The following is a 25,173-nucleotide window of genomic DNA, read 5'->3' on the forward strand; positions in this document are numbered from 1 at the left end:
TCATCATCACAGGTAAAATTTATAAAGTGTTTTAATATTTACAAAGAGCTTTGGATATATTTATTATTTTATTTGATCCTCCCAATAACCTGTACAGCAGGTGCTATCGCTACAGGTGGAAAATGGAGGCTGAGAGAGTTTAAGTGATTTACTAGCCCAGGGTTACAAAGATAGTGAATGTCTGAGGAAAGATTCAAATTCAAGATTTCCCAAATCCATATCCAGTTCTTTATCTTATGTCACCTAATGTAAATGAGAATAAAGCAAAATGCCTGGTAATTTATACACAAACATACAAGGATCTGTGACTTGGGCACTGCTGAATTCCCAGTAGGGGAATCTCATAGGCTAAGGTAGATAGAAATTTATCTATGACTTCAGTCATTTAAAAATTTAAAATTTAAAAAATAAACTTCAACCTCCAGCTCAAAGTTGATTTCCATCCACCCAGAAACACCACTAATTCTGCTTTATGAGGGAAAGTGGAACAAGTCTATTCCCTTTTCTGATAGCCCTTCAAATAATTCAAAAAAGCTATCATGTTCCCACTTAGCATTCAATTTGAATAAAATAATTTATTGAAAACATATTGATATCGTATACTTACATCAATTTGCCTTCTACACACACAGCAGTATTATTATTCATGTTCCTAATCATCCATTTTTGGAGACAAATTTCCTAATGAAGTTAAAACAAAGTACACATTCCTTCTATTAATTTTCTAATGTTCATGGGAAAAAAAACCAATTTCGATTAAGAATACCTTAGTTAAGTAACACTTAAGAAAACCTAACTATAACTGACAAGAACCTAAAAAGAAATATTGCCAAACTATGCAATTTTACTTTTTTAAAAAAGCTTGATTCTATAAACTTTATATTGCAACAGAAGGGACAAGAGAATGGAATTTTCAATATATTCTTCCCTTTCCCATCAAGTATCAATTATTCAACCTCTTTAATACAACACACCATCTTCTAGCATCCTAAACAACTGAAAAGTCAATATAAACTCCCGACCACGCATTAAGGCAACACATTACAAAATATGCAGATTTATATAGCTCTTTAAACCCTTACAACAACTATATATAATAAAAAAATTTCCTTGTTAGCAATGTCCCAAAATGTACGTCTTATTCTTATATTATTATGTCCTGAATCCATTCTCTGGTACAAACCGGGTAGCATGCTTCTTGACTAGTCTTACAGTATTTTGGTTAGTCACTGCCTCGATCAGGGTTAAGTCTTTCAAAGTTGTTAGTCTTTACAATATTGTTGTTATTATGTAAATTATTCTCCTGGTTTTGCTAACATCAGTTTGCAACAAGTCACTCCCTGAAACCATCCCTCTCATCATTTCTTACAGAACAATAATATTCCCATTACATTCATGTAACATAATTAATTTAGCCATTTCCCAGCTGGTGGGTAATCCTTCTTAGTTTCCAGTTCTTTGTTACTATAAAAAAAGTTGCTATAACTATTTCTGTATATGGAGCCTTTCTTCTCTCTGGGGTATAAGTTCAATAGTGGTACCCTACATCAAGGGGTACGTGCAGAGTTTAGAAACTTTTTGGACATAATCCCAAATTGCTTCCAAGAATGGCTGGGTCAATTCACACCTCCACCAATGTATTAGTGTGCCTGGTTTCCCACATCTCCTCTAACATCTGTCACTTTCCTTTTATGTCATTTTAACCAATCCGTAGGGTATCTGGGTAGAATCAAAGAGTTACTTCAATTTGCATTTCTGTATTATTAACAATTTGGAACACTTTTTTTCATGAAACAGCTTAATATCTTTGTTTGAAAACTGCCTGTTATCCTTTGACCCTTTCTCATAAAATGCTTTCCTTACCACACTGTGGGGCAGATGGATGATACAAATACTAACCCAGCTTTGCAGAAGAGGGAATTGTGGCTCAGAATTGGTCCCAGATCAGTTAGTATCAGCACTAAAACTCAAATTTGGGTCTCTCCTGACTCCAAGTGCAGTCAGGACTCTTTTCTCCACACTCTCCTGCTTTTCAAAAAGCCTCAGGAATAAAATAAATAAATAAAAAAGACCAAAGAATGGGGAGAAGGATAAGATATAATATATTCACGCTATCATAACTGCTAGGGTTGGAAGCTCAATTCCATGTGGACAGTCTCGGGCGGGTAAAGGTGGGAACTTCTAAATCTTAGAGTTCTCACGAGACCCCCCAGGAAACAGCTGGGAATCGAGGTGAACCGAGCTATCTCGTGTATTTCCACCTCTTCCCGTGAGAAACGTGATGGGAGAGAGCTCTCCCCGCCCTCGAGATTGTCCCGGATTGGAGCACACCTAGTTACCTAACAGGCACGGTATTCAGATGCAAACTATGCCGCTGCAGAGCTTAAGTAGGATCAGGAAAGCCTGAAAGCTCTGTTGGGCGAAGGGGCGCGGAGTGGACAGGACAACAAGGCTCCGCTTTTCCTCTCTCCTCTCTCCCCTCCCCCTCTCTCCCCACTTACACTTCTACTTCCAATCTCTTATTGTAAGATCTTTGCCTCCTTGGGAGATCTTTCTCTTTCCCTCCTAAGGAAGAATTCCCCTGCACTTGTAACCAGAACCCTGTAATAAAGCTCAACCCTTGTTCGACTCTGGAACGTCCTTTCTCTCATACGAGCATCCGGTTTGGCCAACCGAAGACCTCGAGAGGTGAGGTAAGCAGACTCGGGTAGCCCACAGGCCTTTAGGCCTGGCACATAACTATTTTTCCTACAAGATGAAGAAATTTTATTTCCATTAATCGGTAGACTTTATAGGTTATTTTGCTTGGATATATTTTCTTTTCATTGTGTACTTCATTTTTTAACTACTGAGATGATCTGCAATATCCAGGCTATTTGGACCTTTCTGTGTATGAGATTGTAGCTTCTGGAAGTACCTCACAAAGGATGCGCAACAACTTCTTCAGACTCTCCCCAAATGGTTACTGTAGAGCTGATATAAATAAGGTAAAGTCTTTCCTTCTACTTTTCCAGATAAAGTCTTCAAAAACTAAAAAAAAAATACTTAAAACCATAGAAGCTTGGATGGCTTCTCTTACTTATGGAAAGGTCAATTAAATGTTACTCTTAGAATCTGAATTTTACTAAATCATGCCCAGATACATATTAATAAAAATTCCATCGTGCTATTACCATAGTATTTTTAACTTTTTCCAAAGCACTGGGCTTTGAGTTAGGAGGGTCAATATTTTAATCCCATATTTGGACACCATGGGCAAGCTATAAGCTATATAAATTCTCTAAGCCTGTTTCTTCATCTGTAAAACTTAATACTTGTAGAACATACTTTAAAGTGTTATCACAAAAATTAAATTAAAAAAAAGGATTGAACAATTTTCAAGTTTTCAAATGTCAACTCATTATTTCACTTCAACTAGATAGTTCTCCCACAAAGTCCTACTCCAATGTTTTACTGTAAGAGTGGAGGTAAACTTGGATTCTTAATGCTAGACTAGTAAGAGTACAAACTTTGTTATGTACTACCAAGCTAGAAAGGCTCCGGATACAACATTCACAATAGATTAAATCTGCTTTCTAAGGACCAGCGTGGCTAAGTATAGACAGGTTCATCTCCAGCAGGCTAGTCAGACAGTGAATTAGAGACCACAGTATGTTTGACCTTGGGGCAGCTAGGTGTTACAGTAGATAGAACACCAGGCCTGGAGTCAGGAAGATCTGAGTTCAAATCCAGCCTCAGACACTTACTAGCTGTGCGACCCTGGGTAAGTCACTTAACCCCTATTTGCCTCAGCCCTCATCTGTAAAATGGGGACACAATGGAGAAGGAAATGGCAAACCACTCTAGTATCTCTGCCAAGAAAACTCCATGAACTTTATCATGTAAAGTCAAACACGACTGAAGAGCAACGTTTGACCTTCCTCCTCCCTCTTCTCCTCTTTAGCTACACACTAAGCTGGTCATAACCTTGATCCTGCCATTGTCCACAAGTGTCCTATTTCCATACTCATGAACTCTGGAATTTTTAAAAATCTGTCTGTAATCTTTTATGAATCTATCTTTCCCTATGCTTCATAATTTATAACTCTGTTCTCCATCCTCACTGTGACTGCTACTCCATCCATTCCTTAATTCTATCTTAGGTTATCACCCCTGAACTTTCATACTTTCCTCCTTCCTTTCTCATTTCAATCCCCTGATGAACAGAATCAAAGATATACTATCCTTTAACTCCTGAATTCCTTGCCCCCTTGTCCTTTTACTGAGTACCTATCCCACTACTATCTTAGATTATGCCCACCATCTGCCTCCTTTATTTCAATTTACAAAATGCTGAACTGAACTGGAGAAAATCATAAACCATGCAGTTAAAAATTATAAAACAAACTAAGTTGATTTGCTCTACCACAAATTTCTGTTACATAATGTCAACTAGACCCTCACGGCAGCAAAGCAATGCTTCTATATGTTCCAAATTGATTCCCTATCATATTCATCATAGTGGCTATTCTAAACCTTTTGGCCCCTCCTTAAGCTTACTATAACACCATAATTTGGCCTTTACCTTCTCAGTTGAGGTTCATCTCATACTTAACAGGGAAAATTGAGGTCACTCTCCAAGAGCTGCCTCTTTCTTCCCTCCTCCTTTTCCATAATTCAGATGTCTTCTCCCACTATCTCCTTATCCATTCCCATTTTCAATGAAGGCATGTCTGATGAAGATGGCCCTTCTCCTTGACATATCAAACTCTTCTACATGGAAACATTATCTGTAATGGGGATAAACTGGTAGCCTTTCCAATAAAATCAGAGGAGAAGCAAGGATGTCTATTATCACCACTATTATTCAACATTGTACTAGAAATGCTAGTGATTGCAATAAGGCAAGAAACTGAAGGAATAAGACTAGGCAATGAAGAAACAAAACTATCACTTTTTGTAGGTGATATGATCATTTACTTAAAAAGCCCTAGAGAGTCAAATAAAAAGGTAGCCAAAACAATTACAAACTTTACCAAAGTTGCAGGATATACAATAAACTCCCATAAATTATCAGCATTTCGATATATTACCAACAAAACCTAGCACGAAGAGACAGACAGAGAAATTTCATTTAAAATAACTTGTAGACAGTATAAAATAGTTGGCCAGGAATTGTCGTGGGGGGCTGGTTTTAGGCAAAATAAGGCAAAAGCTCCCCTATCAGAACTTAGAAACCCAGGAGCAGTATCTAAGATGATAGGGTGAAGGATAGGGAAACTCTAAGATTTTTACCTTATCCTTTAAACTGACAAAAACAACAAAAGAAAGCAATGATAAAATTGGAGGGAGATGGGCACAGTAGTGCACTGTTGGTGGAACTATGAATCCATACAACCACTTGGGAAAGAAATTTGGAATTATGAAATAGAGTGACCAAAATTTCCAGTCTTTACCCCAGACACTACAAGGTTTACACCTCAAGGAGGCCACTGATAAAAAGAAAGTTCTAATGTATACCAAAATATTTATAGCACCTTTTTTTTTTGGGGAGCAAAGAACTGGAAACATAGTATATGTCCATCAACTGGAGAACTGTTAAACAATGTGCTACATGGATGTAATGGAATATTTATTGTGCTATAAGAAATGATGAATATAGAGAAGGATGGAATCTGGGGCAAAGTGAAGTAAACAGAGTCAAGAAAACAATGTACACAATGATTACAATATTGTAAACAAAAAGAACACTCAAAAAAATGTTAATATAACAAAACTTACGAAGAACAAGCAATAGTCCAAAAGAATTGTTATGAGAAAACATTTTGTAGAGGTGGGAAATCCACAAGTGTGATATAATGCATATATTTTCAGATATTTTGATGTATTTATATATTATGCTTTTTCCCCTTCTTTCTCTTTCTCTTTAAAAATATTTGTTATATGGGATGGCTCTATGGAAAAGATGAGGAGGAAGAATACTGGGAGAAACTGATGTTAAAAAACAAATACTCTTAAAATTGTTTGAAATAAGAAAAAGGACTTCATATATTTCTTAGCCTTACTTAGCAGATTTTGGCAGCGTATTAGATATGGGGAATGAATTAAACTGAGGTGCTGAGGATGACATTGAGTTTTTAAGCCCACAGAGAGAAGCAAGGTCGGTGTGAGGAAGTTGCCACACATTACCAATCAAGTGCAAGAAATTTGCAAGAAACACAAATTTAAAATTTGCATTCCAGAACAAGAAACGGAGAGTTATACAAATAAAATAATTAAAATGTCTTTGACCCAAAATTTCCACTGCTAGGCACATATCCCAACCAGGAGGTTACTGTAGGAAAACTCTTTGTGCTGACAAACAACTGGAAACAAGGTTAATGCCCATCAATTGGGGAATGGCTGAACAAATTGTGGTACATGAATATAATAGGATATTATTGTGCTGTAAGAAACTATAAACTTGATGAATACTAAGAAACCTGGAAAGACTTAAATGAACTGATGAATAATTCCAAATTGTTTTCCAGAATGACTGTGCCAATTCATAGCTTCACCAACAACGCATTACTGCAGAAAGCAATTTGAATTAAAAAAAAAAAAAATACCTATTCCCTTTGACTCAGAGATTCCACAGTTAGGTATATATCCTGGAAAGGTAACTGATAAAAAAAGGAAGGCTTCGTATACAGTAAAATACTTATAGCAGGATTTTTTTGTGATAGCAAAGATAGGGAAACAAAAGTAGATGTCCATCAACAGGGGAATAGCTAGACAAATAATGTAACAGAATAGTTCTGTAAGAAATGACAAACATGATGAACACAGAAACTTGCATCATTTTGATATAGAAAGACTTACACATACTGTAAGTAGAGTAAGGAAAATTAATATACACTGGTTAAAGCAATTTAAGTGAAAAAGAATAATTGCCACAAAACAATCAAAACTTAATATTGCAAGATTATGAAAAACTCATTCCTCAAAAAGAGGCACGTGAAAATATTTCCCTACTGCTTCTTGGGAGCGGTTGGGGTCCTCAGATGTGGAATACTGAACAAGTGAGGTTTGTTTGTTTTTCCAATGTACTAACAAGCAATGCTGATTTTTTTTCTCCTCTTCCTCTTTAAAAAAAAAGAAAAATTTACATGGGATGGTTGGGCCAGGGATGGAAGAGTGGGGAGAGGAATGCAGGGTGCAAAATCAAGGAGATATAAACACACAAAAAAATCAATAAACTCTATTTTTTAAAAGAACTATCTTAAGTAGACAAGAGAACAACACACAAAATGACTATAAAAATGTAATTGGAAGGAACAACAATAACAAGCAACACAAAATAATAAAAAGTGAATTATAAAGAAGCTTGGCATCAAAGAAAAAATATTAGTAGATAGTTCCCCCTCCTTCTTTGTAGAGGTCAGTGTCCACAGGTGTAGACTACTGTCTAGAATATCAAAAATTGATCAATTTTGCTAAATTCCCTTTTCTCTTTTAAAAATTTTTATTATAAGTAATGGTTCTCTGGGATTAAGGAAGGGAAGGAAATCTAGGTAATATAAAAACAAAAGATATTAATAAAAATCAGTTTTTAAAAAGAATAAATCAAATGAAGAGGTACAAAGGATGATATTGTAGAGATTCTTGATGACAACATAGGTTCATCACAAGGCAAAAGCAAATAAAAATCAATAGAGAGCCTGCATTTTTTTGATGGTATCCACACAATGTCAAAAAAATAAAGGAAAGTATGTCAAGTGAACTGAAGAATTTATGGAAAGACATAGACAAGAGCTTCACATAAGAGGCAGACACAGAGGTTATGATCTACATTGTGGAAGAAAGTATTCACATCAAAGAAAGGTCTGACATTACAACACAGAGAAAGAAGTGAAGGCAGGCTATTATCTATCCTCATTCAACAGATAAGGAAATAGTTACAAAATGGATAAATGACTTCCCTGTGGTCACATTTAATTAGCTGAAAAGCAGGTCAAGAACAAGTAACTCCTAGGCCTTTGTTTTTTCCATTAGGCTTCATTTTCTCAATGGGTAAGTTTGTACTACTATATCTTAAATTAGGTAAACATTGGTTACTTAAAGTTGTCCTTCAATATACTCTAGGAAGCCCTTCAAATTCAACCATTTGAAGAATAGTGGAGGGAAAAACATACAGTATGTCTCTTTCCTGCTTCCAATTAATGTTACAAATAATTAGAAAAGCAAAAGCTTAAGAAATGTTCCTACCTTTTTTTGGGAAGTGAATGCATTTTTATTGGTGGAAATCTTAGGAACTTTTTTCTCCGGCGCTACTATGCGAGCTTTAGAAGCTGTAGTCAAAACTTTGAACATATCTGACGTAGAACCCTGTTGGGTAGTCTTAGAGATTTTTTTTTCATTTTCTTCACTCATTTCCTGTTCTAATAACGCTTTTGTAGGCACCTTACTGTCACTTTTTGGTAATCGTCTGCCAGTGTTAGCAGGAACACAGTCAGTTCTGATATCATTAATATTAGGACTTTGAGATCTTTCATCATCAGCATCGATGTTTTCCAAAATAAGGGTATCAGAAAGGCTGAATTCAACTCTTGTAACTCTGTTTTCATCATCCTGAATGAGCCTGGCAGAACTGGCTAATGCTTCACTCAAAATTACTGAAGTTGAAATGTTTTCATGTCTTTCCTTCGAAGTTGTAATGTCTGCAGAAAACCATTCGAATTGTTATATTTGTTAGGAAGTTATAAGGCTATAAAGTATAAGCAAAAAATGCTTAAAGTTTCAAATACAAGCATTTAAAACACCCAGGTTCTTCTTCTACCTAATACTTTCCTCTAAGCCTTCCCACTTAAGTCTTAGGACTCCAACTTTTCTAATTCATCACTTGTTTTTTTAATGGTAAAGGCATAATAACCTGCTTTTATATGGACAAAAAGGAAGAAAGGAGAAATAATGATTTTCCTATATGTTAGATAAAGTTTTAGTTCACACAGATACTGAACTAACATCATTCATCAAAGAAATTGTGTAAGAACAAAGAACTTACCATAAGTTAAATTGTGATGACAAGACAGGTTTTCTTGCTGATGTGGGATCTTTTGTTTCACTGGAAGGAAAAATTTACTCTGGAAATTTATCAGAGCAGCCTCCCTGGATAGGGAAGAGGCTATTCTTCCTGAAGAAATAAAAGGTTTACCTGCAGAAGTCAGTGAAGGTAAAGAAAACAAATTTATTCAGAAAACAAACATTTAATGATTAAATAGGCTTCATCACAGAAATATAGAATATTTATTTAGGTATTTTCTAACATGTACAACACTCCACTTACATTCTCCATCCTAAGGCCATTTGATCATACCACTCACGATGAAGGTGGATTTTTTTTTTTTAAATCTACATATATGAAATTGGTAGTATAGTACAATAGAACACCAGTCTGGAATTCCGGAGATATGAATTCTATTTCTACCTTTGTCACCAACTCTCTGACATCAAAAATCAAGTAAATACAGTGACAAGACTTTTCCAAAGAGTTTCATGGGTTGAGAGAGATTTCAAGATCCACCTAATCCAATGTATACCTAAGAAACAACTTCTGTACAAAAGATGTGACAAATGGCCATCCAGCTTTTGCCTGAAGACCTTTAGTGAAAGAAATCCACTACTGCCACCTATAACAGCAGGTTCCACTTTTAGTTAGCTCTAAATATCTTGAAGTTTCTCCTTCCATCAAGTTCAACTCTCCTTCTACGTAATTTTACTCATCACAACTAATTCTGTTTTCTAGGCTGAAACAAAATAAATCTAATCTTCTTTCCACAGAACAGTCTTTTAACGGCTTGAAGCAGCCTGCTCCACCAAGTCTCCACTTTTCTAAGATAAACATTTCTGTTACAGGATGTACTACTCCAGGCCATTAATCATGCCACCCACCTTCCTCTGTTTAGACTTCAGCTTATCAGTGGAACTTTCTAAACAGACAGGTAGAAATAAACCTAAACCACCAGACCTGGTCTAACCAGAACAGAAACACTCTCACATTCATCCTTCTTGAATATCCTTCTCTTAAGGGTGAGTAAGATTGCACTGGCATTTTTTGACTATTGAGCTACGCTGCAGATTCACACTGAGTCCATTAAAACTCCCAGATTTTTTTCCATCTGAATTTGCCTACCTCTTCCTCCATCTTGTACTTGTGGCACTGACTCTTTAAACTTCAGGTACATGAATTTACATTTCTATTTCATTTAGTCTAATATGTTAGATTTAGCACTTTGTTCTAGTTCAGGCCTGCACAACCTGGGGATGTTTTCTTCTACATTTTTCTCAGACTGCCTGAAATCCTTTGGGGTGCCACAGGTTTCAGGGGCCTGTTCTAGCTTATTTAGAAACTTCTGCCATTTATGCCTCATCCAAGCCACTCATAAAAATAAACAGCAGAAGCAATAACAGAGACTCTACCTTAGAGACCATTCTTCAAACCTCTCATTAAGCTATTACCGATTAACCTGCTTGTTCAATCAGTTCTGAATCTACCTAAACTGTATTCTGTCTTCCCTCAATATTGACTTCCATCTTAATTTCCAAGTACTTTTTTCCCTAACAAGCTCCCAACTCTTCATTCAAGTTTTTCATCATCACTTTACAAACTTTTAAAGATAAAGCTATTACTATCAAATACTACTCTTAAATGTCAAGTAAGATATCAAACTTCCACATCAGCACAATGTTCCCAAGAAAAAATTATGCTGAGTTTTCCAAAATCCACATAGACTATTTCTTATTCTGCTTCTGAGGATCTTATTCTCCTAGGTATTGAAGGAGGTTTAGACAATGAATAATTTTTAAAAATACTGTACAAGACAAAAGGCTTCTGGGATTCCTTGAAATAAACTGGCTATTAACCACACTAACGTTATAAACCACACTATGATTTAAACTTCCCATTAGGAAAACCAATACAGATGGGTTTCAAGACTATAAAAAAATTTCATGATGGTTTAGGCCCTACTCTTTAAAAAAAAAAAATTCTTCCCAATTACATGTAAGAACAATTTTAACACTTTTTAAAAACTGAGTTCCAAATTCTCTCTCTCCCTCCTTCCCCTCCACCCCTCATTGAGAAGGCAGTTTGACATAGGCTATACATATGTAGTCATGCAAAACATATTTCCACTAAGTCATACTGTGAAAGAAAAGACAGATAAAAAAAAAAAAACAAGAAAAAGAAAGAAAAAGAAAGCAAAGAAAAAAGTATCTTCAATCCACAATCAGTCTCTACCAGTTCTTTCTCTGGAGAAGGTATTAGCACCTTTCATCATAAGTCCTTCAGATTTTTCTTGCATTATTATATTGCTAAGAATAGTTGTTATTCACAGTAGATCATTATAAAATATCGCTGTTACTGTGTACAATGTTCTCCTGGTTCTGCTCATTTCACTTTGCATCAGTTCATACAAGTCTTTTTAGGTTTTTCTGAAATCTGTTTGCTCATCGTTTCTTATTACACAATAACATTCCATTATATTCATATACCAGATCTTGTTTAGCCATTCCCCAAATGATGGGCATCCTCTCAATTTCCAACTTTTTGCCACCACAAAAACAGCTGCTATGAATATTTTTGTATCCATAGTTCCTTTTCATTTTTTATCTCTTTGGGATACAGACCTAGTAATGGTATTGTATGGTCAATGGGTATGCGTGGTTTTATAACCCTTTGGGAAGTTCCAAATTGTTTTCCAGAATGGTGGAATCAGTATACAACTTCACCAATAGGGCATTAGTGTTTTAATTTTCCCATATCCTCTCCAACATTTGTCATTTTCCTTTTCTGTCATATTTATTAGTCAATCTGATAGGTGTGTGGTGGTAACACAGTTGTTTTAATTTGTATTTCTCTAATCAACAGTGTTTTAGAGCATTTTTTCATGTCAACATAGATAGCTTTGGCTGTTCATATCCTCTGACCATTTATAAATTGAGGAATGGCTCTTATTTCTATAAATTTGACTCAGTTCTCTATATATTTGAGAAATAAAGTTTTTATCAGAGAAACTTTAGGCCTTATTCTAGATACACAAAAGATACTTAGTACCACAGATGTTGAAAGTCAATATAACAAACCGAAGAATACTTATTCTACTAAAAATTTGTTATACTGAATATACTATTCCTAGTGGAACCAATGACTGAGACTTAATAATAATAATAATGATGATACCAAAAAATTTTGCAATGATATTTTGTTATAAAGACAAATTTGTTTGTTTTCAGTTCCACTCAGCTAGAAATGGGCAGGAATTCAGCAACTAACTGAATCAATTCTGTTGCAATGCAAGTACTTCTCTCTTTCTCTACAGGCCCAATGCCCAAAAGAAATGTTCATTTGTGTCTCTTCTCAGGTTACCTGAGTGAAAGTAGGGAGAGAAAGGAAGTAGTCCATTCTAAAGTACTACTTGGTCTCTCAACTTTTAACCTCTCTCAGAAAGATTTGTCTATCCCCACCTTCCCCTTACCATCCCCACACAATAAACTCCCATGGCTCCCTATTGCCTCCAGTATCAAATATAAAACTCTCTGGTATTCAAAATTTTTAATAACCTACTTTCCCCCCCTTTCTAGTCTTCTTATACCTAAAACATAACACACATTCTGGAATCCAGAGACAATGACCTCCTTTTGTTGTTCCTTGAACAAGGCATCTTCCGCTCTGGGCATTTTCTTTGGCTATCCTCCATCATCCCTTCCTCATCTCTGCCTTCTGGCTTCCTTTACCGCCTGGATAAAATCCCACCTTCTACAGGAAGCCTTCCCTAACCCCTCTTACTTCTAGTGCTTTGCCTCTGTTAATTATTTCCTATGTCTCCTGTATACAGCTTGTTTATACATATTTGTTTGTTGGTTGTCTCTTCCTTTAGACTATTAAACTCCTGGAGGGCAAAGATTGTCTTTTGCTTCTTTTTGTATCCCCAGCACTTAGTACAGTGCCTGATCCACACATAGTAAGTACTTAATAAATGCTTATTGACTGACTAAAGAATTCCCTTTGAAACTTCTACTGTCTACCCAAAATCATATGCAAGTCAAGATTTGGGTATTTATTTCTAGATCACAATACATCCTTGCCACAAAAATGTATCAATACATATACCATCTTATCCTTTAACTGGTTCTGCAATTATCTAATTTCTACTTTAAAATAATTAGCAATACCCTAAATAATAAGACTAACCTGAAAATGAATGATCATCTGAAACTTTGTGAAAATCAGGAAAGCCAGAAATAAAAGTCTTATCCAATCTGCTTTTATGCGGTGAAACAGGACTCAAGATCACATCTCTTTGACTTCTCTGTAAGTCCAACGATATAGTGTCTTTAAGTGACTGCCTTTGTGTTGCTTCTAGTGACCTTGCTTTCATTCTTTGAAATATTTTTGCAGGAGAGTCTTGGGCTACAATGTCAAAAGTTTTATTTCTTTTGAAAATTTCCTCCTTTGGAAAAAATGTTTCTTCATGTTCATTAGCTTTTTCATCAGAGCCATCCGAAAAATTGTCAGAGTCAAGATAACCAGCTATTATTGTTGATCGAAGTGAACTGATTTCATTATTACAATGTTCTGTTTTGGGGCTCAAGTGCTCCTCAAGGTTATCTGTATTGTTGTTGTCATTTAAATTATTGTTCTTATATTTCACTAAGTCTTTTAAAGGTGTAAGAGTTTCTGAAGGTATATTTTTTGAAAGAACTGCATTAATCGGTGCATTTCCTCTTCTAAGAGAATTCAATGAAAACTTTGGAGTTTCTGGACTTTGTGGACATGATGTAATCATCTTGATAAGACAGTGCCAAAAAAAGTCCTTTAACAGAAAATTTATTTAAAAATAACTGTTCACAGTGAAACTTCAAGGGAAAACGGGGAAACTAGAATTCAAGAAAACTTCAATTTTCTTCAAGGTTTTATCTGAAAGAAAAATTTAAACTCTTATTCATAATATTAAGAATACTTTTCACTGATTAAAAGAGTGTGTTGATTCATCATGTATGCCAAACTTATTTGAACATCAGTATTCATATAGTTTTGTCTTGGGGGGGAATCCAATTTTTAATGGCAGGTCTTTAATAGCTAAACAAAGCCTAGACAGATAAAGATATTCAGAAAGTAAACATATTATCACCTTAGCCACTCATCATTTCCATGAAGTCTTATACCCATTTCTTTTTTTTTAATTTTTCATTTTGTTTTCAGTGTTCTACAATCACTTCCATATAACTTAGATTTTTGTCCCCTTCCTCCCTCCGCTTCCTGACACCACACAATTTTATTTCTACACATACATTCCTATTGAATACATTTTCACCTTAGTCATGTTGCATAGAAGAATTAAAATAAATGGGAGAAATCATAAAACAAGTCAAAACATAATACAAAAGAAAATGATCTGCTACATTCCGCGATCGAATTCCATAGTTCTTTTTCTGGATGTGGTAGGTATTTTACCTTAAGAGATCATTGGGAATTTTTTAAGTTCTTGCATTGCAATGAAGTACTAAGTCTGTCAGAAAAAAACGTCACACACTGTGGTTGTTACAAAGTTCTCCTGGTTCTGCTCCTTTTGCTCAACATCTGTTATATGTATTTCTGTTAAAATTGATTAAATTTCAATGAATGGGCATTACCTCACCCTAAGAGAGTACCTGCAGAGACCTCAGTTTAAAGCACCCAAGATCGTCCAGTACACCCTGGGTCATCTCCAGTCATCCTGATGAATATCTGGTCACTAGATTTAGATGGCTCTGGAGGAGAAGTGAGGCTGGTGACCTTGCACAGCTCACTCAAAACTAAGTCAAGTACAAGTCATGTCATCATCATCTACGATGGCATAGTCTTCTTCAGCAACAAAGGACAAGCACAATCCTGTGAGTATACACAGCTGGCTGAATGGGGACCAAGCTAGCTGGGTAACACAGCTCCTCCTCTCCTGTCTGCCTCCCCCTCCCCTTCCTTCTCCAAAGGAAGGTAAATTTGTATGGCCAAATGATGCCCAGTTGACTTGGGTTTTATTGGCTAGTTTCCTTTCTTTTCCTGCCCTGTCCTATCTTTTCCTTTCCTAAAACCTTACACTGTTAAAGAAAGTACTCGACACAAGGAAATCATGGATCATTTACAATATACACCAAAAAACTCCAATTTGGCAACACTAATGTTTAAACCAGCCAGATTTTAAGTCTAAAAAAAAAAAAATCTAAACTACATTCCAAAGAATGCACAAATAAGTTAGTACTGAATAAGTTATGAATGAAAGAAATGATGAAATGAAAAGCGTGGTGTAGTTATGGATGAAGTACTGGACTTGGAGTCAGGAACATACACATTTGATTTCCTCCTCTAACACTAACTGTTTGACCATGGTCATTTAATGGCTTGGTCATTTAACTGCTCTGAGCCTCAGCTTTCTCATTTCTAAAAGGCTGCAGTTGGATTAGATGGCTCCTACAGTCACTTCCAGCTATAAATCATAATCTTATGATCTCAAAAGACATTAATTTTAGCTTACTATCTGGCTCACTAGTCCTATATTTGCTCTGCAATATAAAAATGTACATAAAGTCTTAAAGTGTAAGTAAATCTGGGTACCCCTCAGCCCTATTCAGGGCCACAGAGGTGGAGACAATTGCCAACTGGCAGCTTTACTACCCGATAACCTGTTCCAAGTGACAGATCCAGAGTAGACTGAGAAAGGGGATTAGTGTTCCTGGTTAGGAAGACCCTAAGCCATGTAAAGAGAAAGGAAGAAGTTTAGAAACGAACAGCAGAGCAACATCTCACTTAAAACATCTAGCCCAGCCTCCACAGGTATAACTAAGGAAGGAATCACAGAACAAAATACATTTCTGCCTCTTCCAACTAACAGAACTAGCCAGCTATCTGAGAGGGGTAGAATTCAGAAGCATCTACTCTTGTAAAGAACCAAATCCAGGTGAAGGATTTGCAGAGCTCTCAGATCAGGGGACAAACAATCACACTTTGCCCTGAATCAGACCACTCTGGGAGCACTGAAAGCTTGCAGATCCTCAACCTGCCCCTGAGATGCTGGAATAAAACACTTTCCTCACCAAGAAAGCTGGACCAGCACAGACCTCCTTTCAACAAGTGCAGCAGAACCTACCTCTGAAAACATGTCAGGAAGCAGGCTGGAAGAGTGGACAAACAAAAAAAGAACCCCACCATAATGACCTATTACTGTGGCAGGGACACTCAAGACCCAAATCTAGGAAAGAAGAATGACTCTAACACATGTACAAGCAACACCACAGAGAAAAATACAGCTTGTGCACAAATTCAACTAGAATTCCTGGAAGAGATGAAGTAAGAGGTTTAAAGTTTTTTGTTTGTTTGTTTTTTTAATAAATGAAATGAAGAAAAAAATGAAAGCTATGAAAGAAAGAATTGGAAAGATAATTAACAGCTTGGCACAAGAAATACAAAACTTTACCCAAGCAACAACTCCCTGTAAATCAGAACCAAGGAGGAGCTAATGAGGCAACAAGAAATACTAAAACAAAGTTAAAAAGCTAAAAAAAAGAGAAGAAAATGTAAGGTATCTCATAGCAAAAACAACCAACTTGGAAAAAAAGACTGAGGAAGAAAAACTTAAGACTCATTGAACTGTCTGAATGCCATGACCAATAAAAGGGCATAGACATCATATTTGAAGAAATTTAAAAAGAAAACTACCCATATCTCTTAGAAACAGAGGTCAAAATAGAAATAAAAAGAATCTACCAGTTACCTCCTAAAAGAAACCTCAAAGTGAAAACATCCAGGTCAAAGAAAAATTAATTGCTTTGAGTAGTTAGACAGAAAGAATTCAAGTACCAGGAGCCCAAGTCAGGATCACACACAACTTTAGCAGCCACTCCCATAAAGAAATGGATAACTCAGAAAATGACATTCTAGAAGACAAAGTATATGGGCTAAGCATAACTTAATCAACAAAACTCTGTATAATCCTACAGATGGAAAAACAGATTTTTAATAGAGGACTTCCAAACATTCCCAGCAATGAGGTGGCATAGTACACAGAGCACTGAGTCTCAAGTTCAAATTTTAACTCAAACACTTATTAGCTATGTGACCCTGGGCTAGTCACTTAACCTCTGTTTGGCTCAGTTTCTTCAACTATAAAATGGAGATAATAACACAACCAATTTGCAGGGTTGTTGAGAGGATCAAATGAGGTAATATTTGTAAAGCACTTAGCACAGTGGCTGGGCCAAAGCAGGCACTATGTAAATACACATTCCCTTCCCTTACTGTCCAATGAAAAGGCCAAAACTGGGGAGAAACTCTGAAGTGCAAACATAGGAGTGAAGAGAAACGTAAAAGAGTAAACATGAACAATATAAAAGCCTAAACAAGGATGCCAAGGATTCCAAAGACGAGGAGAGGAAGTGTGGGCCCCCTCTGAACCTTCTCATCCAGGGTCATAAAAGTAGTCTAATTAGACAAGGCCTGGGAGTGATTCTATTATGCCTTTTTGATCTTAGGAAAGGAATGAAAAGAAAGGGGAAGAGTAACACACTGGGGTGGGGGGGGGGGAGGTAAAGGAAAGGAAGGTTAGAGAACATGATCTTATAAAATCAGATTGCTCAAGTACAAGTCTATACAAAAAGGAGGAAGAATGGGAGAAGATGACACTTGAACTGGTCAAAAGGAGGAAGAACACACACACACAAAGTTGGATATAGAAAAACATTTCACTCAATAGGAAAATACAAGGAAAAGGGAAGAGAAGGAAGAGAGAGGTAGAAAAAGCAAAGATTAAGGGAGGGATCAGTCCTAAGCAAAACAAACTCTAAGGATGTAATTTAGAATTCCTTTTGAGATGTCAAAAAACGGGGGTTCATAAATCGAGGAACAGACAAACAAATTATATATGTTGTGCTAAACTCTTATCAGAGTAATAACCAAACACAATTCCAGAGAACTAATGACTAAAAATGCTATCCACCTCCTGATAGAGAGGTGAATGACTTAGAATGCAAAATGAAACAAAAAATTTTAAGGTTATGGTCATTGTGGAAATTTGTTTTGATTGGCTTTACATGTTTATAATCAATTTTGTTTTTCTAGGTTTGTAATGGGGGGGAAGTTTGGGGTAGAAGAATGAGAAGACAGATCTTAGCTGATTAAAACAAAATATTTTTTAACGAGTTATGATAAATTAAAAGGGTCAAAGCTGGTATTTTCCTGCTCACTTATAAAAATTATGATCTTCCACTTTCTCATCTCACTCTTATTAACCCCTTACAATGCAGCCTCCAATCTTATCATTCCACAAATTGTTCTCTTCAAACTTACCAGTCATCTCACAGTTGCCAAATACAATATCCTTTTCTCAATCCTTATTCTTTAGGACTCTGGCAGTCTTTGATCACCCTCTCCTAGGTACTCTCTTCTCTCTGGGTTTTCAGGATACCACTTTCTCCTGGTTCTTCTCTTACCTAACTAACCTTTTCAGTCTCCTTTGCTGGATCTTAATCCAGATCATAGATGTCCAACAGGGTTCTGTCCTGGGTCTTCTTCTCTTTTCCCTCTATACTACTTCACTTGATCTCAATCAGCTCATCTCTAGGCATTTTCTCTATCTCTTATGCCTGGAATTTGCTCTTCCCTGATCCCTCTGGCTACAAGTCTCAACTAAAAGTCCACCTTCAACAGGAAGTTTTCCCTAACTAACCCTCTTAATTCCAGTGCTTCCCCTCTTTTGTTTTTGGTATACAGCTTGCTTTGTACATATTTATTTACCCGTAGTTTCCCCTGTTAAACTGTGAGCTCCCTGAGGGCAGGGACAGTCTTTTGCCTCTTTTGTATTCCAAGGGCTTAGCATAATGCCTGGCACATAACAGGATCTTTATAAATGTTTACTGACTGACTGATTAAACTCCATCTCTCCTGCCCTTTACTCTCCGTTGACCTCCAATCTTATGCACAATTCCCTTTCAGACATCTCAAACTGGATGTCAAAAAGACATCTTAAACTCAACATGTCCAAGACAGAACTCAGCATCTTTCTCCCCAAGTCTCCCCCTTCCCCCACTTTCCCTTTTCATTTTAGAGGGCAACACTCTCAGTCCCTCAGGCTCACACCCTAGGGGTCATCTTAGATTCCTCACTCTCTCTCCTGTCCATTTCCCCCCTGCACATCTCTCAAACACACTCACTCCTTTCTCATCTCCACCACTGGTGTAGACCTTCCCCACCTCATTTCCACACTACTTCAGTGGTCTGTGGGTCTGCCTGCCTCAAGTCTCTTCCCACTCCAATCCATTCTCTATTCGGTCACTAAAGTGGCTTTCCCAAGTGCAGGCCCATCACCTCCAGCGGCTCCCCGCTGCCCCCAGGACCACACCGCGACCCTTCCAGGCTTCCCGCATCCTACTCTCCTACAGACCCACTCTCTAACTCGGCGACACCGTCCTCAACGTTCCACGGGCAAGACATCTCCTTCCCGACTGGCTTCCTGGTCTGCATTAAGCCCAGACTCTGCAGGAAGCTTTCCCCAACTGTACTTCCTGATGTCTGCCCTCCCTCAGTGATGACCCATTTATCTCGGACACACGCCTCTCTGCACACATCTGTTTGACTGGAGAAGAAAGGCAACTAGGAAAATGCCGGGCCTACAACAGGAGGGAGGGAGGGAGGCTCAGGGAAGGTGGACGGGACTTCCAAGAATCGGGAAGCTGATGCTAAAAGGGGGCCCTTTAAATCGCGGGGTCCGAGTCCGACCTTCGACAGGCAGGGGCGGAGAGTCAAGTGACTCGCCCAAGGTCACACTACGGCCGGTAGGTAGCAGGGTCAGGACCGACCTAGCCCAGCACTGCCGCCATTCGTTACCTCACCACGCAAGCCACAGGGAGGGCAGGAGAGAACCGACTAACAAATAAATGAACAGGCGCGGTGCCCGCTCGGGCCACGCCACGACGCTCCCCGGGAGGAGGAGCGGCCACTCTCGGGCCCCCCTTGGCGCCTCTGCGCCTAAGGCCGGGGCCGGCTGGGCTGTGCCCAGAAGGCAGGCTGAGGGGCCTGGGCGCGGAGGCTGCTCCGGAGCGGGGGAGCAGCCCGGGCCCGCCAATGATCTGGCAGGGGAGGACGGCCTGGGGCAGACCGGAAGACGAAGAGGAGTGGGGAGGGGGAAGCGCGCTCCGTGTCCCCGCACACACACAGGCCCCGCCCCCCCGGCTCCCAGGGGCGCCGACAGAGGAACGGGCCCAGCCGCAGAGGATCGGCTCGGACCCAGCCCAGCCCCGCGGCTCCCGCGCTTAGGCTGGGGGAGGGGGGCGTGAGACGGAGGGGCCGGAGCAGTCCGCCAGGGCGACCGCCCGAGCCCGCACCGCGGGCGCGCACACTCACCCCGCTCGGCTCGGACTCCTCTCCTCGCCAGCTACCTACAGGCACACCGGCTTTTCAAACGGTGGGTACTCGGGCTCCCGCCGACGCCAGGCCGTGCGCGATTGGTGCATCCCGACGTCTCCTTATTACGTCACGACGCAAGCGTCTACAAAAGCCCGCGGGTGGGCGTGGCCGACCCAGTCGCAGGTCGGCTGGCCAGGGCTGCGGAGTTAGAGGTCTCGGTCCTGCTGGCCCGTTGCCTTCGGCCCGGTTTCCTCCCCAGCGTGTCGGACGCCGTGGAGCGATCCCCGGGCTGGGCCTACCTCCGAGCTCTGCGTGCCGAGCTTGGGCCGAGCTTCTGGCCCGCTGGGTGCGTGCTTAGGCCCGCAGCGGGCCCTGCCGCGCCGACGCCAACAAAGCGTGCCCCCCAGTTGTGGCTGTTGAGTGGAGGAGAAGCCCTCGAGTTGGGTGCCTCGGCCTCACGGGCTGAGCGCCATCGTCTTCATTGTGGGTATTGGGGTGGCTGCCCATCGCAGCCCGATGGTCCGCCCCGGCTGGCTGGCCGGCCAGTCACGTGTTGGCAGAAGCTGCCGAGGCTTCTCTAGGCCCTGGCAGCGTGGGGCAGGTGGGCTCGGGATTCTCGCCCTTACTGTAACTGTGGGCTTGGCTGCTGGCTCTCCGCGTCCATTCGCGGAGCCGTGTGGAAAGAAATGAATACCGCGTGGGGAGCAGGCTATGGAAGGGTTATTCTCTTCTGAGTGATCTAAGGGTAACCAAGCGCAGGCCTTGGCGTCAAAGTTCCCTTACCCCCTCATTTAAATGTAGTAGTTCTAGCACTAATAATAACTGCTACAGTGCCGTGAAGATGAAATGAAACAGCGCGTATCAAGCCAGTGCAGAGCAGGGATAGGACTGGGCCTGTTGACCAGCCCTTCAGCACGGGCTTCGTTGAAGACTGGCACCCCTGGCCCCACCCACTGGTACGTCCTGTGGTGCTGGGGTACAACTCCAGAAGTGGCTTCTACACGTATGAATGCATATGTACAAAAGAAACAAGGATGGAGGAATGGGGAAAAGCCTCTTGTGGTGCCACGAAAGATGAGCACCGCTGGTGGGGAGAGGGTTTATTAGGGATTCTGCCTGGTAGAACCAAGGAGGGAGAACATTTCAAGCAGCAGAGAAAAGAGATGAAATGTAGATAGATAAAAGCAGGTCAATTTGTCTGAAATATAAATGCATGAGGATGAACATACTTCTAAGAGGGAGAGACAAGGTGTGACCAGACAGTCAGAAACCCTTAAATGCCAAATAGAGTTTCTATTGCAGCTTTTGTGCAGGGGAGTAACCATACATATGGGGCAGCTAGGTGGTGCAGTGGATAGAGCACCAGGAGGACCTGAGTTCAAATCTCACCTCAGACACTTGCCACTCACTAGCTGTGTGACCTTGGGCAAGTCACTTAACCCCAATGGCCTCCCCCTGGTGGGTCATCTCCAGTCATCCTGATGAATATCTGGTCACTGGATTCAGATGGTTCTGGAGAAGTGAGGGTGGTGACCTGCACAGTCCTCCCTCACTCAAAACAAAGTCAAGTGCAAGTCATGTCATTATTTGATGGCATGGTCTTCTTTGGCAATGAAGGATGAACATGCATATACGTGCACATATATACACATCTACAAGTATATACATATATACATAATACACATATATGCAACAAGTGAATATATAGAGCAGAATTTTTATATTGGATATTTCCCTTTGAGTTAGAGATCTTATGACAATTTTCTGCTTTCTTGAAATTATTTAGATAGTGTATATAAATGCTAGGTCAAATGTACATTGTAGATTATTTCTTGTTTTGTATATATTTTTCAATTGTATGTGTATTATAACCACTCCAAATTTCAGGGGAAATATGTGCAATAAATTAAATATATGCTCATTAAAAATGATAATATCTAACATTTTATAGGGTTTTGCCAGCATTGTCTCATTTGATTCTTGCAACTCTATGAGGCAGATGCTATATCAGTGTTTCAAGTCAAGTGAACAGATATTTATTAAGTGCTATTAAGTATTATTTATTAATATTATATATTCCTGACAAATATGCCAAGCAGTGGAGATAAAAATAAAAGTCAGAGAAGTCTGCCCTTGACCCTCAAGAAGCCCTTATTCTGATGGGGAAAACAATATACACACACATACATATGTACATATATACACACACACATACATACAGACATATATTTTTTTCATATTTTTATGTATATAAGACAGAGGAGAGAAATAATAGATACCAGGGTATCCCAAAAACCTTAGTCTAACTTCAGTCCATTAAAGCTTAAAACTGCACTAAGACTCTTGGGACATCCTTTAGAGTCCATATAGAATACATGGAAGGTAGGTAGTCTCAGAGGGAGATTATCAGTTATTTATAAGTACAAATGCAAGTGACTTTTGTGGATTTATTGCCTTTCCTCAAGTCATTATCGCAATTTTTTTGTTGTTGAGGATCATGGATTTTTTGGACAATTGTCATTTTCAAATAGGAATTATCCAGAGTTGTTCTTTTGATTTATTTTTATGCTTCATCACTCTAGCATTTCTAAAACTACATCGAATAGGAGTAGAAAATTCAATATATATTAAGTATTCACTTAAGCATTAGTTGCTGGGGGTCCAAAGACAAAGTAAAAAACAATCACTGCTCCCAAGGAGCTCACATTCAACTAGAAGAATGGCATTTAAACGGATAAATAAATACAAATACAAAGATGTTTGTAGAGGGAAAGAGTACTAGTAACCAAGGGGGTCCTGAAAGGCTTCCTGCAGAATATATCATCTTAAGGTTGAACCATTAAGAAAGCTAAGGATTTGAGGAAGAGAGTGACCTGCAGAAATGAGAGGCCAATGGCATCAAGTTAGAAGATGGCATGTCAAATTTGGGGAATAGCAAGTAGTCCTGTTTATCTGGAAGGGAAAGTGAATGAAGGAATAATGTAAAATAGATCTGGAAAGGTAGACTGGAGTCACATTGTTGAGGCTTTAAATAATAACAAGCTGAGGACAGTTCTTAACTTAGGATTTACAGACACCCCTAACCCACCCCCCAGGAATCAATGGATAGATTTCACAGGGTCCATGAATTTAAATGGGAAAAAATACAATTTTATTTTCAATAACCTTTTAGGTGTCCTTTATAATTCTATGTATTTTGTATTATGCACTCAAGAACATTATTCTGAAAAGAGGTCCATAGGTTTTACCAAATTGCCAAAGGGGAAATCAGTCAGTCAATAAACATTAAGACAGTGCTTGGAGAGGTGGTCTATAACATCAAAAAGTTAAGAACCCCTCCTCTAATATATGGTATTTTCCATTATGTGTAATATTAGTTATTAGCTTCATATATTTCAAGTTGCTTTTCTTAAAATCAGAACTATATTGGTAATGACTCTCAAAGATCACATACCACTTTTTAGCACCTTTTTAATGTACTTTTTGTATCATATATTATTTGCATTGTAATGATATACTATTTTGTATTATAGTTGCATGTAAATATATATATATATCCCTCTATGAAGCTGTAATGATTCATTAGATCCAGTGAATCCAGCTTTACTAATCCATAGAACCCCTTGACCATCAGAGAGCATTGGGACTCACCGCCCTCTTAACATCCTCCCCCACCACGCCCCCCTCACTGGTCCAGGTAGGATAGACAGGTAGATGATAAGGGAAGACTGGCACCTCTGGTGTGAGGCCTTGTGCTCATCTATCTTTAGCATTCACCTGATTCATTCAGCTCTCATCTGTGGCTATAGTACGGGCATGCCCCCTCCCAGTAAACCATTTTGGCCAATGGGCTGGACCAGGTTGATGGTAACTAAGGAGACTCAAACCTGTCAGTGAGTTGGGGGGATGTTTACCTCAAGCATGTGAAGAACAACAATTTGTTCCAATAGCCTAGAAGGCGGCTGAAGCTTGGTTGGACTTAAAAGACCCCAAGGTCACCCACTGCAGAAGGCATAGTGACCTTGCTGGTATGTGTGTAGCAACAATTAGAAACAAATATTGACAATTCCTGTTAAGAGCACAAGCTATTTATTCCCTTGTAACCCCAAAACTACAGACAGCTTCTAAAAATTTATGTTGTTGGAGTTTTAATAATATTTCTGAGAACTGTCTTGTGAGAAAACTTTTATTTAGTTGTGGGAGTTGGGAGAAAGTGTTATTATTGTATTGTTTAAATCTAGCCCTCTGTGTCTGGGAAGCTGGACCATCTCGACCTGCTACATAGAGACCCTTAACTAGGAATCTAGGTTTTGCTGACCAGAAATCTGTTTAGATCAAAGATTGATGGAAGGAACTTTTTCACAATTGTACATCTTAAGCAACCCATATGTCTTATCTGAAAACTGGATCCATACTGATCAGTTATTGTTTCCACATTCCTTTGATTGTTTACAGACATTTGGGGGGAATGGGACACCTCTTTTCTGATTTCAGGGAATTGCACCTGTTTGTTCTCTCCCTTCCAACTTGAAAAGTTCCTATTAGAAATCAAATTACCTATTGTTTCCTTTTAACTAATTGGTCATATTTGATTAATTGTTTTTAATGTATAAAAATCTGCCTCCACCTGACTCCATGGGGTCCAGTACCAAAACTAAGGAAGGCAACTGTAGGTCCCAATTTGTTAGGCAATTGGCATTCATTGCTTAATAAACTGAAAGGCTTGGAAGTTCAGACCTTTGTTTCCTATGTCATTTCTTCTTTCACCCACCACAACTGCT

The 25,173-nt window shown here is 39.0% G+C and overlaps 2 protein-coding genes across 4 annotated transcripts in view; both read right to left on the reverse strand.

The window, feature by feature from the left end:
* The window catches only part of LOC140519182 (uncharacterized), a 237,613-nt gene that overhangs the window by 71,529 nt on the left and 140,911 nt on the right, over window positions 1–25,173 (reverse strand).
* The window catches only part of MIS18BP1 (MIS18 binding protein 1), a 59,914-nt gene that overhangs the window by 28,068 nt on the left and 6,673 nt on the right, over window positions 1–25,173 (reverse strand). Inside the window, exons 1-5 of one of the 3 annotated variants that reach the window (XM_072634695.1) lie at window positions 20,390–20,511; window positions 13,211–13,936; window positions 9,023–9,172; window positions 8,227–8,678; window positions 608–681 (exon numbers count right to left, since the gene is read on the reverse strand). In XM_072634695.1, coding sequence (XP_072490796.1) covers window positions 608–681; window positions 8,227–8,678; window positions 9,023–9,172; window positions 13,211–13,805 — 1,271 coding nt within the window. In that variant the 5' untranslated portion in view covers window positions 13,806–13,936; window positions 20,390–20,511. Of the gene's footprint in view, window positions 1–607; window positions 682–8,226; window positions 8,679–9,022; window positions 9,173–13,210; window positions 13,937–18,337; window positions 20,147–20,389; window positions 20,512–25,173 lie in introns of those variants that run through there. The other 2 variants (XM_072634696.1, XM_072634697.1) reach the window with 2 other exon arrangements.

Source organism: Notamacropus eugenii, chromosome 1 (assembly GCF_028372415.1).
Source record: "Notamacropus eugenii isolate mMacEug1 chromosome 1, mMacEug1.pri_v2, whole genome shotgun sequence".
Lineage (NCBI taxonomy): Eukaryota > Metazoa > Chordata > Mammalia > Diprotodontia > Macropodidae > Notamacropus > Notamacropus eugenii.